This window comes from Patiria miniata, unplaced genomic scaffold (genome assembly GCF_015706575.1).
Source record: "Patiria miniata isolate m_02_andy unplaced genomic scaffold, ASM1570657v1 HiC_scaffold_2, whole genome shotgun sequence".
In the NCBI taxonomy this organism is placed as follows: domain Eukaryota; kingdom Metazoa; phylum Echinodermata; class Asteroidea; order Valvatida; family Asterinidae; genus Patiria; species Patiria miniata.
In genome coordinates this window covers 7,797,298-7,815,536 of record NW_024037058.1, presented here as the reverse complement: position 1 = coordinate 7,815,536, position 18,239 = coordinate 7,797,298, and the positions used below count along the sequence as shown (strand labels likewise).

Sequence of the window (18,239 nt, the reverse complement as noted above, 5' to 3'; positions counted from 1 at the left end):
TTATCACTTACAGAGGGAGGTTGATGAGAGTGCATCATTGGTTTCTGTGAACCCATTTTGGGCTAATGAAATTTAGCACTATAAAGAATTGGTACTTTGGTAGAAAAAAACATCCCACACATGCATTTATACAGCCGCAGCTGTCACCAACCGAGTGCTGGTCCCTTGCCCTTGACCGGGGAGGTACATTAACACCATTCTGGGGTTTGATACATTTTTCATTCATAAAAATGACCACTTCTAAGTTGCTCTAAAGTGGCTTATTTCCGGACCATTGACTGCCCCCAAAAATATTTTCTGAACCTGTTAACCCCAATTGCCCCCCCCCCAAATATTAGTCTGGCCCCGCCACTGATTATGGTGTACGTGCATATAACATACATCTCAAAGACAGCAGGATATTATAAAGAGATCAACAGATTCTTGGATGTCTTTGTATGTACATTTTTTGTTGAAGTCGCTGTGTCAGTCTACTTTGCTGTATTGTAGGAACAAAGGGAAACAACGCAGCACCCTCATTGGTAATGGTAAAGTATATATGTGTGTGTGCTAGCTTGTGTCCTATGTTTGATGTCATGGTACCTTCTGTAATTTTGATTTCAGATTTGAACGTCGACATTGCTGCCGAAAGACAAAGAAAGTGCAAGTGCTAGCAATGCAAAATTTATTATGTGAGAATTCCTTAAACACCAAGGTTGCATCTCTCATTGATATTCTATGGATCTTGATAAACTTGGACCGTCTAAAATTTGCTGAAATCCAACGCTAGCTTTTGCTGGGTGTTGGGCACGACTGTAGTGTGTTGATACCAGCTAGGCGTACTTATCTGATTGCAAATGCACGAAACCAGACCCCTGCAATGGTCAATTGAAATGTGCATAATGGGTTCATGTTAAACTGTTCAGCTACAAGAACATGCCAGACATGGTTTTATTGTGCCCTCGCATAAATGAAAAGTTTTCAGTTCTGCCTCATGAGGGCACTGTTGAGTACAAAAGCTGCCCGGAGAGTAATCGTTCCGTACCCAACGCCCTGGGCGTTGGGAAGGGCTAATCGCCTTCACACAACTTTATGAAGGAAGCGCAGGCGCGCAAAGCATTGTGGGCGCAAACTGCTGCAACCGATACATGTACATTCTGTGCGCATGTGTCATGCGTGCAGGCCGAAAACTTGACCCATGTTATTGTTCAAACAAATTCTATTGAATGAGAGCTCAAAAAAGATTATATCATACATGCAGAAGAAATTATTAACCCTTCCCAGCGGCCTGTTCGGTGGTGGCCTGTTGGGTACGAGCGAACCAGAACACTTGAAAATACCGGCCATGTTTTTCAACATCACTTGTAGCACTGTTTGAAGGAACAGTGTATTTTATTCTACATTTTGTCTTTCCAATCCTACACATTCATTGACCTTTTTATTTTTTTATATATAGAGACCGCGTGAGGTTTTAGATTTACTTTTTTAATTCTTATTTTTTTTAGCGGAAAGAAAAGGGTTTTGAATTATTTAAAACTATGTTTATCTCTGAACAAAAGCCTCATGTTTTGTGGGCAGTTCGTCTTTATGTACTACTTAATTACCACCAAAGGTTTTAATGTTGATTGTTTTGTTTGTCATTTCTAATATAGTTTGCTCTTTAATTTCTAACGAAATATATTCTATGGTTTTAAATTGTTGATGCATAAATTTTAACCATTCTATTCAGTACACCCAATTCTATTCAATACACCCAAATTTAAGTCAGTATTTTGGCATAGTTTGTGGGTATAAAAAGCAGTGTTGTTGACTCAAGTCGCTGACTAGGACTCGAGTCGGACCGAGTCGCTATTTTTGCGACTTTAGACTTGACTTGACTTGGGAAAAAAATGACTTGACTTGACTTGGGGAAAAATTGACTTGAGACTTGACTTGACTTGAAAAATTATGACTTGGGACTTGACTTGAATAAATTTGACATGCTGACATTAACACGTTTCTTAAAATTAACAGAAAACACAAACCTCTGGGCGTTTATGCGCACTAGTACAATCGGTTAAAAGGATGCAGATATACACAGCGAATTATTAGGCCAAAAAAATAATAAGTCGGTCTCTGGTCAGCGCGCGCGTGTCGATTTTAATCATGCGCGTCAATTTTTTTTCCCAAAATGTTCCGCGGTAGCTCCAACAGTGCCCTCTATTGTCGCACCTCCTCATTTTTTTTTACCAAAGAGCACCAAGGAATGGGAAATTGCACCAAGGCAAATGATCGAGAGCACCAAGGCAAATTATGGAGGACACCAATGTACATGAGGACACCAAATAGCAAAATAGTACCCCACCTTGTCTGTACAATCCAAGCTTGAAGAAAAAAAAAAAAAAAAAAAAAGCCGCGTCCCCGCGTCAATTCGGGAACTTTGGTCTGACCAGAGACCGAATATATTTTTTTTTTGGCCTTAGCAACCAGCACGCGATCGTACATAGCTAGCTTGGCATCCTGAGCCTGCCACATGACTAGCACTTTGCGTGTTTTATGTACAACGTATCTATCATACTCGACCCCGTGCATGCGAGGTGAAGTTTGTGCCGTGCGTAGTCTGAGTACCATCCGTTGTTAAAGAGCGGTCATTCCATAGAAACCATAGGCTACACGTACACATTGAGTGGTTAACCGTTAGCGTGCTAAATAAGGTTTAAACGACTGAAAACAGCTCCGTACACCCTTAAGCCAAAAAAGGTCTGTGGTTTCTGGTATGGAGCTTGCCCCCAAAAAGTGGTGCGGCGACGCGGCTTTTTTTTTAACCTGTTTTTTTTTGCTTCAAATGTCGGCTGATGACTGCAAATGGTGCCCGACTAAACTTAGTGCAAATATATGGGAGTCCAGAGAGGCCACATAAAGCTTACTCTCGATCATAACCCCATCTAAAAACATGTTAAAATTGTGTAGCAGCAGGATTTCAGTCAAACCAGTGAGTTTGGCTGTTTTGAGACATCATCTTTTATTGAAAAAAACTTTTTCATTTTGCCGACGCGCATGGCTACGGCGACGCGCGCGTATACCAGAAACCGGAGACTAAATCCGCCATCAAGCAAAAATAATTCACATCATTCATTAAACGAAAACGTTCGGAAGGACATTTTGTCAGACGTCCTTCAAGCATTCAACATGATGGAACAAGTTTGAAGTATCAAAATGCGTTTTTAGACTCTTTAGATAAGATGTTTGAGAGAGGGTGTTTGAAAGGTATGATATTTGTTTTGAATCTCCTCACATGATCCATGCTTTGATAAACCCCATTCCCATCTCTACTCCAGCTCCGTATATAGTCGAACATATAAACTGGTTCCTGTACGCAATATGTGCATCTGATATTTAAAAAACAAAATTGACTCGAGACTTGACTTGACTTGAAAAAAATTGACTTGGGACTTCACTTGACTTGGGAAAAATTGACTCGAGACTTGACTGACTTGGAAAACAATTCACTTGAGACTTGACTTAAATTGACCTGCTAGAACTTGACTTGAGACTTGACTTGACTTGGAAAAAATGAATTGGTTACAACTCTGATAAAAAGAACTTTCCCCTTCTAGATACATGTACTAGATTTGTACCATTTGCAGGCGCGGTTCTAGAACCAATATTTTTTTTTGGGGGGGGGGGGGGCTAGCAGGGTGGATCCAGATTTTTTTCAGGGAAGCGTGCTGAAATGTAGACCGGTTATTTCCTCCAGACACTTAGGGGGGGGGGGGGGGGGGCTCAGGGGGCTCATGCCATATTTTCAATGGGGAGCGCCAATAAAATCCTAAATCATTCACACTATATCAACTACAAATGCACCCTTGTCACGACTATTCCTTTAGGGGGAGACCGTTCGCATGTACATGTACATGTACATGTACATGTACATCACAATCCTTCTTTTAGCTTATGCAATTTCTTTTTACGGAATTTATTAGAACCGCGCCTGACCATTTGCCTTTTTAACCCTAACTCCCCAACCTAATATACTAGGAACATATCCATTCAGGCAAATTCCAAGAACACCCATTTGGGAATTGTACACATACACTGTTGGACTTAGTTTCTGGAGGTATATGCCAACCAGACCATCTGTTAAGGGGTACTGTACCTATCCCAACAGATATCAAAACCTACTGTTGAACTTTGATGGGTTGAGTTCGGTTAGGGTTGTTTTGGCACAAAATCTTTATGCCTGCACAATATGGTTGAAAGTGCCTTGAAGCAATCTAGATATAGTATATTGCGATTCCCAAAATTGGTTTGCCATACAAATAGCTTTAAAAATGATTTCAAGGTAAAACATATTTAGCTGTTTCTGTCACAACATACCCCGAACTCTTCCGAATCCAACAAAACCCTACAGTGAGGATTGCCGTATTAGACCGCTTGCAGACGCGTTCGATAATTGACGCGCGAAGGTGCGCGACGCCATGTTGTGGGACAAAATGTGCATGGATAGATATGCGCTTGTCCCACAACATGGCGTCGCGCGCCTTCGCGCGTCGATTATCGAACGCGTCTGCAAGCGGTCCATAAGACGGTTTGTGTTTTCTGTTGAATTCTATTGATTCTTCTGGCTTTGTTGGATTATGTTGAATTCAGCAACATTCAATCGGAGTAGATGCATCAGGTAAAAAGATTAAATAGAAGATGATACAGGTGTATTGTTTTTGCAAAATCCATCAAAATCCATCAAAACCTAAAAAATTCCAATACAATCCAACAAAATCTAACCATGCCGATTACGTATTTGTATTCTGTTTATTCTTGTTTGATTGCGTTGTTTGGGTTATAAGTTAATGTTTTGTTTGTTCTTACATGTATTTCTTTCGTTTTTGAAAGTTTACAAGATGCCAATGAATTAACACGTTAGATCACAGATTGACCAGATTTAGAGGTCTTCTTATTTACATAATTGGAGTCATCTTATATGCATACATATATATTCAGCAGTGTTGGAGCAAAGGCTTTGACCCTCAAGGCCAAGGCTTTGACCCTCAAGGCCAAGGCTTTGACCCTCAAGCCTCGAGGCCGAGGCCAAGGCTTAACCCTCAAGGATAAGGCCAAGGCCCTGTTTTATGTTATGACCACTGATATAGACCTAATTATAGTCACATGAGTGACACATTATCACGCAAGGGCGGATCCAGAACACAATTTGGGGGGGGGGGGGCAAAGAAATTTTGGTCCCCCTCCCCCCCCCCCCAAAAAAATGGGGGTCAAAAAATTACGGCTTGGGCTTCGGGGCCCGCTTAAGGGCCCTGAAAATGCTCTGTAGTGCGATTTGAGGCAATTTCTGACCATTTTAACCGATGTTTTTTGAGGAAAAGATGGTGGTGTACTCATTGCCTGCTTTTATTACGACGTCACATAAAAAAAATGGTTTCTTTTTTGGGGGAGGGGGGGGGTGGCCCCTTTTGGCCCCCTGGATCCGCCCTTATCATCACGAATTGCTGATTGCAAAGAACAACATTATTTTCTTTAATTGCAATCAACATGCTCGCATAGGCCTACACCGTTTTATGACTGCACTTTATTTATTAAAGTATAAGTTCAGGTCTTCAATATGGTTTAACTAAACAAAATAATGATTTACTTCTATATTGACACACAATTCTCCCAAGTGTAACAAAAGGGGGATCCAAGAAACTGATTTGGGAAATTTTTATTTGCTAGCCCAACATGGTCAGAAATATTAGCATTATCTAAAACAGATACATGCAAATCTTTAGCACTTATCAGGGAGACATATACAACCAATCAGATCTATTCCATAGTTATATGCAATTAAAGTGATCATCTCATTAGCCCCACAAGTGTATGGAATATTTTTGCAGCAAATCTACTACAATGGTAACAACATGTGATGCTATAAAAGTGGAAGTGTGCCCAACACACAAATCTACAGGGTGCTTCCCTCCTCCATGGTAATACGATTAAAATGGTAACAGCACAATTTCGAACAGATTTATCTAGAAAATGCACAAATCTATGGGCCTTGAAGAGCCTTGACTCAAAATTGCAAGGCCCTGAACCCTCAAGGCCAAGGCCAAGGCTTAAGCCCTCAAGCCTCGAGGCCAAGGCCCTAAAATCCAGCCTTAAGGCCAAGGCCCAGCATCAAGGCACTACATCACTGATATTCCGCAAAGTGTTTGCCCTCCTGAGAATTCCAAAGCTGATTTTTTTAAAACAACTTGTCCAAAAGTAGGATTTTGAGATTTAAAAGGAGGTTTTTTTTATTTTTCTACTCAATTTGAAAATCGTTACTCGTTAGAGCTTGCCTCTGTAGCCAATTTTATTGTGTAAATTTCAATGAAAAGTTACAATTATGTGTCAGTTTTAAGTTTGGGTTCAATTAAGCTGCAGAGCACTTAACATGAATACATTTTGTCAATTGGCTTTTTTGTTAAAATGAAATATACATTGTAGGTGCAAAATTATGCAAGAAGCCAAACAATTGGGATACTAATCAGGGATGCCAGTTTTAAGGTTATAGGCTGAATTCAGTTTTGTTTTTATATGTTTCTGAATTATACCACATAAATGATTGTATAATATGTTTTTTTATGTAAAAAAAATTATATTGAGAAACAGAAAAATATTAATCTTCATACATTTACTTCAAAAGAAAGAATCGTTGTTGAAAATTTTGTATTTTGAATTTATAACAGTCACTATGAATAAAACGTATTGATGCATTTCTGAGTATTTTGGTGGAAAACCATCGATATCCCCTTGCAATTATTTTCTTCAAACATAATCAATTTAAAATATGCTGGGGGCGAGCAACTTGGCCAGGGGATGAGTTGTGATTTTATGAAAGGAAAAGAAACCACGAGTTTATATTCTTTTATTTATTTTTTTTTACGAATGTTGATGTACATTGTATTCCCTAACGTGGCGCGCGGCCCCTAATAATAATTTGATTGTTCGCTTCTTGTGCCATGCTAGAGCATTTTTTTTTTCAGCTCAAATTTCACAGTTAGTTGAAATTTCATCATGCTCTAAACATTCCCATTCATTAATCTTGAGTTTACGTACCCGCTACAGTTGACTCTCGTTAGTACAAACTCTGTTAATACAAAATTCTGGTTATAACAAACATAAAGCCTTGGTCCCGACTGTGCATTTATGTGCACAATGAATGGGACTGATGTTCCTCTTAATACAACATTCTGATATAACAAACAATTTGGCTAGGTCCGAACGAGTTTGTTATAACGAGACTCGACTGTATTAAGTTTTATTGAGCTTCTAAGTTCTGTTTCAGTGGCGTGATTTTCTGATTTTATTTTGAAATGCACAATGAACCCTTTTAAACTGCGCCCAAAATTCAGAAAATAAATTTTGGACAAGCTTGTACAATGTAGTTGGGTTTGTTTGTGGCGATAATAATGATTTATCAGAATTTATCAAGTTTTAATTCTCTCAGATTTGTTCAAGTGCACCACGTTAGGGAGCACTCCGCCGAATTTGTGCCAACTTAATTTCCAGACGCTACCGTTTTTGAATTTCTGACTTAATTTCATCACACTGAAATTGTTCGCAAAAGGTTCAACAACAAGCCTTATTACGGTAAAATTTCCAGCATTTTACAAAAGAAATTGAGGTTTTTCAACAAAGAGGTTTGACAGCACTGTACTGCATGAGGAAAGTCGGAGAAAACGTAAGTGCACTTTTGGGAAAGTACTTAAAATTGCTCAGTGAGCCCATACCAAAACACGAATAAAGCAATTTTTAGGCTTCAGACTGGCGATTGGTGGCGCCCTACTGTTTTACCGTCGAACGAAATGAAAAGTCAAAGTGCAGAATTTTTGTCAATGTCATGACGGACGCAAAAAGAGCCCGGAAGGACCGAACAATACGACAATTTACTCCTGTAAGTCATAGAGAAAGACATAGAACTTTCTTGCTTTACCAGAGACTTGTTTCGGGTGATTGTTTTTTGATATTGGGAACGAATTCATGCATGACAGAATGACGACTGACGGCTAGTGGCGGACTACAATTTTTTTTTTTTTTTTTTAGGGGCGGGGATAAGGGGGGGGGTCATTGACATATAAAATCGACTTTGGGACCCTTCTTATTTTGTACTTCTGGCATGGTTTTAATCGTTCCAATGACTTCTACAAGCTTTTAGTTTAATCTTTTAATTCTAATGACCCTAATTTTTGAAATTTTTAATAGGCCTACTAAAAATAATAGTCGCTGGGTCAGTGGGGCCCGGCGCCCACGTGTCATGGCCCTGCCCCTGGCATGCCTGGGCATGACTGTTATTTTTTGGGGGTAGAAGAATATGCACTTGGTCTAATTCTTACCTGGTCTTTCAGTTGATGCTATGTCAATAATTTCGGAAAAAATGCTGTGACAACCTGACGCCACTTTTTTTCTCATCATCTCAATGAAGGTCATGACATTCGTTGCAAAAATGATAAGACATGAATTTTGGACTGAAAAACATTTTCAATTTTGTTAGGAAATACTTACAAAATTGTCTTGACTCTCCATAGACTTTGTTCACAATCGCTGAAGTGGCGTCAGGTTGCAACATTTTTTCCGTTTGTTCATTATACAATATGCAATTTCGGGGAAAATGTTGCAACCTGACACCACTTTTTTCTTCATATATCATCTCAATAAAGGTCGGTCATTTGCAAAAAATGATGATAAGACATGAATCTGGGACTGAGAAATATTTCAAATTTTTTAGGAAATACTTAGAAATTTTCTTGACTCTTCCATAGATTTTGTACACAATCGCGGAAGTGGCGTCAGGTTGCAGTATTTTTCCAAATTTTTATTTTCATGTTGTGTTTTGCCGTTCTCGCCATCATTTTGCCCCTTAAATTTACCTCAAATAAACAAAACCATGCAGTTATTTTTACACGATACTCGTGTTGCCGGTTTTTAACATTGGTCATTACCAGCCAGATTTAGGCGAGTCCAAAAACAATAGTCGATTTTCGTTTTATCAGAAGTGGTTCCAAAATTACGCTTTCATCAAAAACTGCAGCACAAGACTTTCAAAAAGCAGAGAAATGTGGGATTGGACACCTGTTAAAAATGGATGGAGCGGGACACCCCTCCCCCCTCCACTGCCAGCTGCCTCCCCCTTTCCCCAACCCCCTAGCCACCCCTACCCCAACTGCCCCCCCCCCCCCCACTCCCACCACCACCCAAGCTCCGGTGAATACAGGTCAACTCGTACGCGAGCCAACTCGTACGCAGGACAACTCGTACACGGACCAACTCGTACGCGAGGCAACTCGTACGCGGGATAACTCGTACGAGGGCCAACTCGTACGCGAGCCAACTCGTACGCGTGAGTATAGACTAGCAGCCGTAGCACAAGGGATTTTACTGAAACCGTAGGTTCGGGCATATTCAAGGGGACTCCCACTCCGTATCCGCGTAGTCAGCCAACGGGGTGGTTGGTTTGGACTTCGAATTTTGTTCAGCAACTCCCATTCCTTAGTTTTGTGCTGCTTCGTTTTCAAATAATGGACCCCCACTAAGTATCCGCGTAGCTGGCAATGGACTTGAATTGTTTCTTTTCCAGTGATTCCAACCGCGTAGCCAGAGATTTTAGGGGTGTATTTCCGAATGGCGGGGTATTCTGCAATTACTCCGATTATTTTGTGTTACTGAGGCGTCCCAATTAGTTCATTTTTAAATCAGCTTGTTTTGCTCATATGTTACAGTCATCATTTGCCCTACCATATTTAAAAATAAAACGTACATCGAAAGAAAGTGGATTCAAGCAGATCACCGTAAAGTTATGATTTGTTTTCCCGGACCACTCCGCGTACGAGTTGTGGATTCAAGTGGATTCAAGCAGATCACCGTAAAGTTATGATTTGTTTTCCCGGACCACTCCGCGTACGAGTTGTCTCGTGTACGAGTTGGTCCACGTACGAGTTGTCCTGTTTCCGCTCCGGTGAGCACAAAGAGCACCATAATCTATGATTTTTTGACTTGCTTAAAAAACAACGGTGACGATGTCCTCATTTTTAGCAAAAAGGATAATTTATGAATAATGAGTCTTTTGTGTGAAGTTGATTAAGTTTTTTATTTCTCCTTTGTTTATTTGACAGCCATTAAATGAATCTCCGTACAGTGAACGCGACTTCAGTCCGACAGTTCGGAATGCCTGCCTCGCTAACAAGACGGGAACTGTTGGGTAGGTGAAATAAATCATGCATGGATATTATGCAATGTAAGCACTAGGGGGAGCAATAGGGGGAGCAAAAGAGGGAACGCCCTTTCTCTAATACTTTTTGTATCTATAGATCCAAAATCACCCAAATGGTGTTTAGGGTAATAATTAGGGCCCATTTATAGTTTCTGGGTAGAGTTGCGGGTAGAGTCCAATAGTACTGAATTTGGTTGATACGAAAGGAATGATTGTACAGACTCTACCATTTGGGGTTGGCCATGCGGGCCGCCATGTTTGCACACAATATATTTGCACATGCATGTAGAAACAGAAGTGCAGTTCATGACATGGAATATACAGTTTTCAAAAGCCTGTTACAACAGAACCATTCAATTTGTCCAGAAGAAGCTCTGCATTTGTCCCGGATATGTTCCGGGAAAATTTTCATCAGCAACTGCTTGACTCACTAATACTGACAACTTAATTGCGGGAAGATTGCGTGGAAGTTGGTCAGAATCCTGAAACTTATACCCGATACAGTGCCCGGAACTTGTCACGGATATGAATTGAGACAAGCCCTAATGTCTATCAAGTTTTGTACGGACTACTGTTGTTTTCTTTTTTGGTTATTAAACTGCTTAGAGCTTATTTATTCTGTTTCTACTTACTGGAGACTTTGTCAATTTTCACCAATTTTTACTGAAGCCTGTTGGTCATTTTGTAGATCTGTGTTCTCATAAACCCAGAGAGGGAGTTTGTTTTGTTTCAGTGAAGTCTTTTTTATGTTTAATAAATTATTTATAGCTCAGAAGCCTAAAGAATGCTAGAGAGAAAACAATGATCAATTGTTCCCAGAGTAACTCTCACACAATTTCTTTCTTTTTATTAATTATTTTGTACAGGTTAAAGGTGTCTAAAATGATAGTTGTCGGAGATGTTTCTGTCGGCAAAACATCTCTTGTCCAGCGGTTCTGCCATGAGTGCTTCGACCGGGACTACAAAGCCACCATCGGCGTCGACTTCGAAGTGGAAAGATTTGACATTCTCAGCGTTCCCTTCAACTTACAAATGTGAGTTGTACTGTAGACACTGTCAAACCTTTTCAGCAATTGTTTTGGTCCAAAATTGTTGTAAAGTTTTCTACACTTCGCCACTAAAATCACTTTGCGCTCAGTATTTTCTGAAAGCCTGTTAATAAAGAGAATGTCATTGTGATTGACTTGTGATATTACTTATATGATTGACATGTACTTGACTTTTTATGACTTGTGTTTGGCTTGGTATAGACTTGTGATTAGCTTGTGATTGACTTGAGATTATTTTCTGATTGAGTTGTGATGATTGTGATTAAACTGTGATTTACTTGCACTAGACTTGTGATTAACTTGTGATTGAGTTTACTTCTGATTGTCATGTGATTCACATGTGATAACTTCTGGATTAATAACTTCTGATTTACATGTGATGGAGTTGTGATTGATTTGTGATTAACTTGTAATGACTTGAATGTGATGTGAGATTTACTTTGTGATTACTTATGAAGACTTGATAGAAACTGTTACTGTGATAAAAAAGCCCTGTACTTCGTGAATATTTTCAGCGTTCCGCCCTAACCAAGGCTTATGTAATTTCATGCATAGATGGGACACAGCAGGCCAAGAGAGATTCCGATGTATAGCCGCAGCCTACTACAGAGGTGCACATGGTAAGAATTATCAATAATGATTGTGATTTGACCCTCACACACCTCATCAGAGGCATGTTTGTATCACGAACCCCCCTTCCAAACGAATACTCTTTTCATCATGGGCTCTTGGGTGGTTCCTGCACGCTCTCTTCTGGCATCCTTTTGCTTTCCTCCAGAGTTGTAACGAGTCACTGATTTTTGTGACTCGAGTCGAGTCGAGTCATTTTAAAGAAGTGACTCGAGTCGAGTTGAGTCATTAGGTCAAAAGGTCGAGTCGAGTCGAGTCGAGTCAAATATTTAGGTTGAGTCAATTCGAGTCACGAATATTTGAACACTATATATACCAAAATGTATAAAAGGAGGCCATAGTTTAGCCAGCGTTCGAATCCAAGAGCTTTATAAGAAATCGCCCAAATCCAACGATGAAACAGCAAATTAGAAAATGTGTTTAAAAATCTGGTTCCTGGATAGTATTTTGTGCGTTCTAGAACCATTAGTTTGGAGTCTGTGACACGTTGTATATTTATACATGACTGCTGTTCGCAAAGTCATTGCGAATACTTTTGCAAAGTTGTGCTTTTATTTTTGGGACTCGAGTCGAGTCGAGTCACCAAAAATTGTGACTCAAGTCGGACTTGGGTCGAGTCATTGACTCGAGTCATTACAACTCTGCTTTCCTCCTGGCAGCGGCCACAGCCCTTCTTGTCTTGTGTTAGGCTTGTAATTATCCGAGATACAAGTCTGACTGAAATTCCCAGTTTGCAGGCTATAAACGCTGCATGCTCTTCAAACTGACACATTTTAAATTTTTTTATTTTTTTTTTATCTTTCTTTCAGTTGTTGTGATCGTCTTTGACATGATGGACCCCTACTCACTGGAGAGCGTGACCAGGTGGCATGAAGAGGCTCTAAGGGAAAACAATGGACAAGTTCATCTCTTTCTAGTTGGGACCAAAAAAGATCTTTGTGTAAGTACAGGTATCAAATTTCTCCCAAGACAATCACCAGGGAAATTGTTCTTTTTGGGAAGACATTTGTGAGGAATAAAGAACATTTCTCACAACACGCACAGCCTATGCTGGGTTTGTGTCGTTATGAACAAGGCATTAGATATGCATGTAATGGACCAATCAGAAGATAGGAAACAACTTAAAAAAACACAAAAAGCAAGCTGTCCGGCTCAACATTGGCATTATTCAAATTTTACTTCGTATAACCCTCCTATGCAAACATACGTTCTGTGCAATTGTCCTTTCAGTATCGATCAATTGACTGTTTTTAATAGTTGAGAGCTCCAGCCTACATAAAGCAGGATTGACTGGCTGTGACTGTTATTTAACTTGATATACTTTGACTGTAGGTGATTGATAAGCCAGCTGTGCCTACCATTTGCCTGCTTTTGTCTGTTGACTGAATTTGAATAGTCACAGTGCTTGCTTTAAATATGATCTGACTGTTGGTGACTAGTCTATATAAAAGGTATGGCAGGAAAGAAGATTGATTTTTTTGACTGTCTGTGACTGTTCAGACAGCAGAAGATCTAATTATGTGAAACATTTCATAAAAAAATGAAAAACTTAAAACAAATTTTGTTCTCCCTTTATTTTGTATATTTTAGACCAAGCAACAATATGTCGAGGCTGAAGAGCGCGGTTTTAAAATGGCCCAACAAATAAAAGCTGAATACTGGGTACTCTCATCATTAACAGGTTAGTAGAGATATTTCCCTCCTACAGAAAAGATGATCCACCCCCCAAAAAGTGTCCCATCGAATCCTTGATCATGTTTTTTTTTGGTGGTGAAAATCATCCTTTAATCCAAAAGCACTTTTGTTATACATTGTTTTCAATGTGTATGAAGCCATGCATAAGATAATATCTTCTAATATGTATTGTCACTGTCAAGTTTGTAGTGTGGCGCAAATCCAATATCACTCATTCTATTGTAATATTTTCAATCTTTACAAAGGTGAGAACGTCAATGACTTTTTCTTCCGTGTGGCTTGCATCACGTTCAATGAGGCAGTCAGCAGGGAAGTTCAAGACATGGAACTCAAGTCAAAGAAAATCTCGGTATCCAGCGGAAGTAATCTCATAAGTAAGTCTTGTTGTCTTACCATATCCTTCCTGATCATTTTGTCCTCTTGTTGTATTCACTCGTACACTGTGTGCGTAATAGTCAACGGGAGAGTGTAATATGAAATGGTACCCGTAGAATTCATCTACCTGTTCTATTTTATATATCGTATGTTTGATGCCATTTCACTTTCTATTTTTTATTTCAGAATTGAATAAACCCGGCGATCTTGACGCAACACTGAATGACGGAAAGTGCTCCTGCTGATGAAAGGGCAACACAAAATGACCTTTTCGTAATAAATTTCAGTTACACACACAGCTCATCACCATATGCCTAGATATAACCCCGCCTTTATTCGCCACCGTGACAGCAAGACGTTGAACTTGATTGGCCACCACACCAAGATTTCGCAAATATATTTCAGTTACACACACAGCTCGTCACCATATGCCAGGATACAACCCCACCTTTATTAGCCACCGCAGCAACAAGATGTTGATTTGATTGGCCACATGCCAAGATTTCGCAGGTGGTCAGCCAATCACACTCTTTGTACAATAAAGAGAGCACATTCATCAAGGAGGCCTTACTAGAAATCCACCAAATGTAATATCCTTTTATATATCAGTACATGTACATACCTGAAGCAACTATTTTGTGTATAAGGCCAAATAACAAAAATTGAGTTTCTTGTCAATGTTTCTTTAAAGCTACCCTTTTGTTATCGGATTTTCCAAGATTGATTCTTAAATTTTCTCGACTCTTTTGCTGATATTTTTGTGTCCAAAAGAGCCATCACCCTTTCTACCAGAACTTGCATACATACAGGGTGTCTAAAAAATAACCTGAACTCTCAAAACAGCCTCTTTTTCACCGTATTGCAAGAATATATCACAATTATCTGTACATATTTAGAGAGTGCATGCCATAAGCTTTTCAACAACGAAAAAATCTTTGCAATCGGGTACATATTTATTGAGTTATGGCCAACTAAAAAATGAGTATCACTTTTTCAATCTGTCCATGGCCTGAATTGTTATTTTGTTAGGAATGGAATGGATTTTGGGTGAGGGTAGTTTTGCTTTCTTTATTGTCTTTCTCTCTTTATTTGGTTCTGTTTATTTTTTGTTTATTGCAACAATGGTCATTGATCCTTTTGGAATTAATGTAGTCCTGAAAAGAACTGTTTGGTTAACTTCTTAGATGTTTACTTAACTGCTCCGTCTTTGCCCTCTACTTGGTAGCCCTTTTCGCAAATGCAAAATTCGGACCGTGCTCTTTTTGCGACAATCAAAAAATTGGTCGCCGTGGATGAAATGAAAAGTGGTACTTGTTTTCAATTGGCCATAACTCAATAAATAATTACCAAATTGGAAATATTTTTTTGTGAAAAAGGGTGATCTGAGGGTAAGGGGTTTGTTTGACACCCTGTTTGTGGGACACAATTTTTCTGGAAACACATAAAAAGATTGCAACAAAATTGCTTGTTCAAAAACAGAAGGGAGAAAAATATAAGAGGTGGCCGGGAAAAAACGAAGCTTGCAGGGATGAGAAACTGTTTTATTTTTTTATTTGGCCCGAAGTAAATGTTTGTGTCTTTAGGGTCTGTGTTGTACACTGTCAATGGCAGTATAATTGCGACGAAGCAGACAAAACCAATTTTCAACTAAATGTTCACAAATTCAAATAATGTGTTCATGTTAAAAGTTTAGTCCAAGAACATGCCAGAAATGTGTTCAAGCGTTCTCGCTTTAAAATAAGTTGTTTGTTTTTTTCTGCCACACGAGGGCGCTATTAATTAGGCAAAAGCTGCCAGAATTCTTACAAGCATGATCAAACTTTTTTCACCACCACTGGCAGTACTGCTTTAACAGAAAATGATTCTGGTATATGTGCATTTCATTTCATTAGAACACCCGAGTAAATTCTCATCATGTGATTGGTTAGTCGTTCATCACATGTCATTGAATTATTCGTCCCAATGCACAGCCAGGCCACACCGCAAAAAGAGAAGTTCCATTCAACGGTAAATACAAGTTTGATTGCATGGTCACATGATTGGTAGCTCAGACCAATCAGATGACGAGGATTTATTGAGGTTTTAAAACAAGCAATGAATGTTTCGTGCAATGGAAACACTAATTTTATGAGGTGACAACTTCTTCTCTTCGAATGGAACATTCCATCTGTCATCTCATGAAATTATTGTTACCATTGCACTCATAAACATTCCTTGTTTGTATTCTATTTGTTGTCTTTCAAATCCTACACATACATTTATCAGATGCTTTAATATAAAAAAAACTGAACGAGGTTTTAAAATTACTTATTAATTTATTTTCTGGTCCAGAGAAAACAGGATCTGAATAATCCTTTCCTTTAAATGCTATGTATGTTTGCAGGTTGCATTTATGTACTACTTACCACCAAAGATTTTCATGTTGATATGTTTTTTGTCTGAATGTTATATTTTCTAAAATACTGTATTCTTTAACTTCTGTCAAGTTATCTTTCGTCGAGTGGTATTTAATTGTTGTTGGTGGATATAAATTTTGTTAATATATAATATGTAAAATATGTGAGCGCAGTTCTTGATTAACTGAATGCAACACAAAAAAATACCAATTACGTGTAAAAATGGGCAATTCTGTAAATTCGGACGTACATGTCAGACACTTTAATTAGCTGCTGTTGGAAAAGTGAATTGGATACATCTGAGTGGAAGTTTTGAAGAACAAAAGTTTTGAATAGAGTATGTGGAGTTCATTGACCTCTCAAAGGTCACCAGAGGTTAAATATGAAATGCCTCCATATCTGAAAATTTTCTTCATGGCATGAAGAACCAACATGCAAAGTTTCATGCTTTTAACACAATTTGCACAATTCTTTAGCATATTGGGGCTACATGCCGCACCACTATCACTGATATGTGACATCTAATGAGTAAACGAATAATAACGGAACAAACCGAAATACCACCACCTTAACAACTTTGTACATCATGCAGTTGTGTGTATGCAGAAACTTGAATTTTACAGAATTGCCCTATAAAAATTGTAAATTTGGATGAAATTTGTTAATTTATTACAGGAGAGGGGTTATGACCCTTGTTTAAAAAAATTCATTCATTAGTATCAAAGGTAGGGTGATTTGTGCATTGTTTTTGTTTGAAGCAACAAAAGTGCACAATATCCAAAGACGAATAACAACTAACCTCATGAAGTGTTAGCTCAGTGAATGCTGTATATTTTAAGAAAACAATATTCTAGGATCTTAATTTCAATTCAAAAGTTGGCAAGTCATATGTTGAATTGTGCATGAAATCTGCTTCTGGGACATGTTCTTATTCATCTGATTGCAGCTACTCAGTCACACCCTGAATCGACAAATAACAACTGTGCGCGCGTATGCGTCATGTCAATGCTTGCGTCACTTGACGCAACTGCCTTCTTTTATTGTTTTCTTCAAAGTGACAGCATGCCAGAAAGAGTAAATTCACAGGAAGTTTAAACCAAGTGAACTTTTAGACATTTTTTGTTTGTCAGTTAATTTTTGAATAGCTGCAAATATTATAATCTACTCTACCTTTAACTGTCAGTATTTCAATTTGGGCGATTCACAATGCAGTGCACCACCGAAACTTTTCCATGGAGAGTCCATTTTTCAAGTTTACGGTCTACAAAACATGGCCCATTTGAGTGTCAGTAGACAACTTGAGCGAATTTGTTAGAGATTAGGGCATAACATTCTGCCGTCTTACTTAAAACACCATATGGACAAAAAGAAAAGCAAAGTGCAAACAGATACCAGAATCATACACTTAAGAAACTACTGACCAGAAAAACGAACAATTTCAAATATCCAGCGCTGCGAAATTGTTGACCATCTCCCATATATGATGCACTGGGGAAAAAGAACTCTCTGTGGCAAACTCTTAGTGGTGCACTGCATTGTGAATCGCTCGAATTTCCATCAAAGCTAATATAAAACAACTCAGATAGTTAATGAAATATAAGCCATTACAAAATTGAAATCCTTCCTTTAAATTTTTATGTTGTGAACACAGAAGATATTAATTTTGCTGTGTACTGGCATGACTTGTGAAATTACTTATACCCACAAGTTCTAATATGAATACATTGCCTTTTCAATTTTAACAATTGTATTTAAAAATCAATACTCAAATTTGAGACCAACAATGAAAGGTGCTGGTTTAAAGCATTTGGTGTTTTGGCATAGTTTGTAGGTAAAAGAAGCTAGGCTCCTTCTAGTTTTGTACCATAGTTTTTAGTTTTCTTGCACAAAGTCTCT

At 38.7% G+C, this 18,239-nt stretch overlaps 2 protein-coding genes across 2 annotated transcripts in view; both read left to right on the top strand.

Annotated features, from left to right (window-relative positions):
* The window catches only part of LOC119726256 (ras-related protein Rab-34-like), a 29,622-nt gene extending 27,767 nt beyond the window's left edge, over positions 1–1,855 (top strand). Inside the window, exon 8 of the mRNA XM_038197884.1 lies at positions 604–1,855. Within this exon, the coding sequence (XP_038053812.1) occupies positions 604–653 (50 nt within the window). The 3' untranslated portion in view covers positions 654–1,855. The remainder of the gene's footprint in view (positions 1–603) is intronic.
* A 5,917-nt stretch (positions 1,856–7,772) lies between these two features.
* On the top strand, positions 7,773–17,961 carry LOC119726255 (ras-related protein Rab-34-like). The gene is made up of 8 exons (XM_038197883.1): positions 7,773–7,885; positions 10,101–10,186; positions 11,065–11,232; positions 11,803–11,867; positions 12,687–12,817; positions 13,468–13,558; positions 13,818–13,946; positions 14,134–17,961. Exons 1-8 carry the CDS (start codon positions 7,832–7,834, stop codon positions 14,190–14,192), a joined length of 783 nt encoding a protein of 260 aa, XP_038053811.1. The 5' UTR covers positions 7,773–7,831; the 3' UTR covers positions 14,193–17,961.
* The last annotated feature ends 278 nt before the right edge of the window (positions 17,962–18,239 follow it).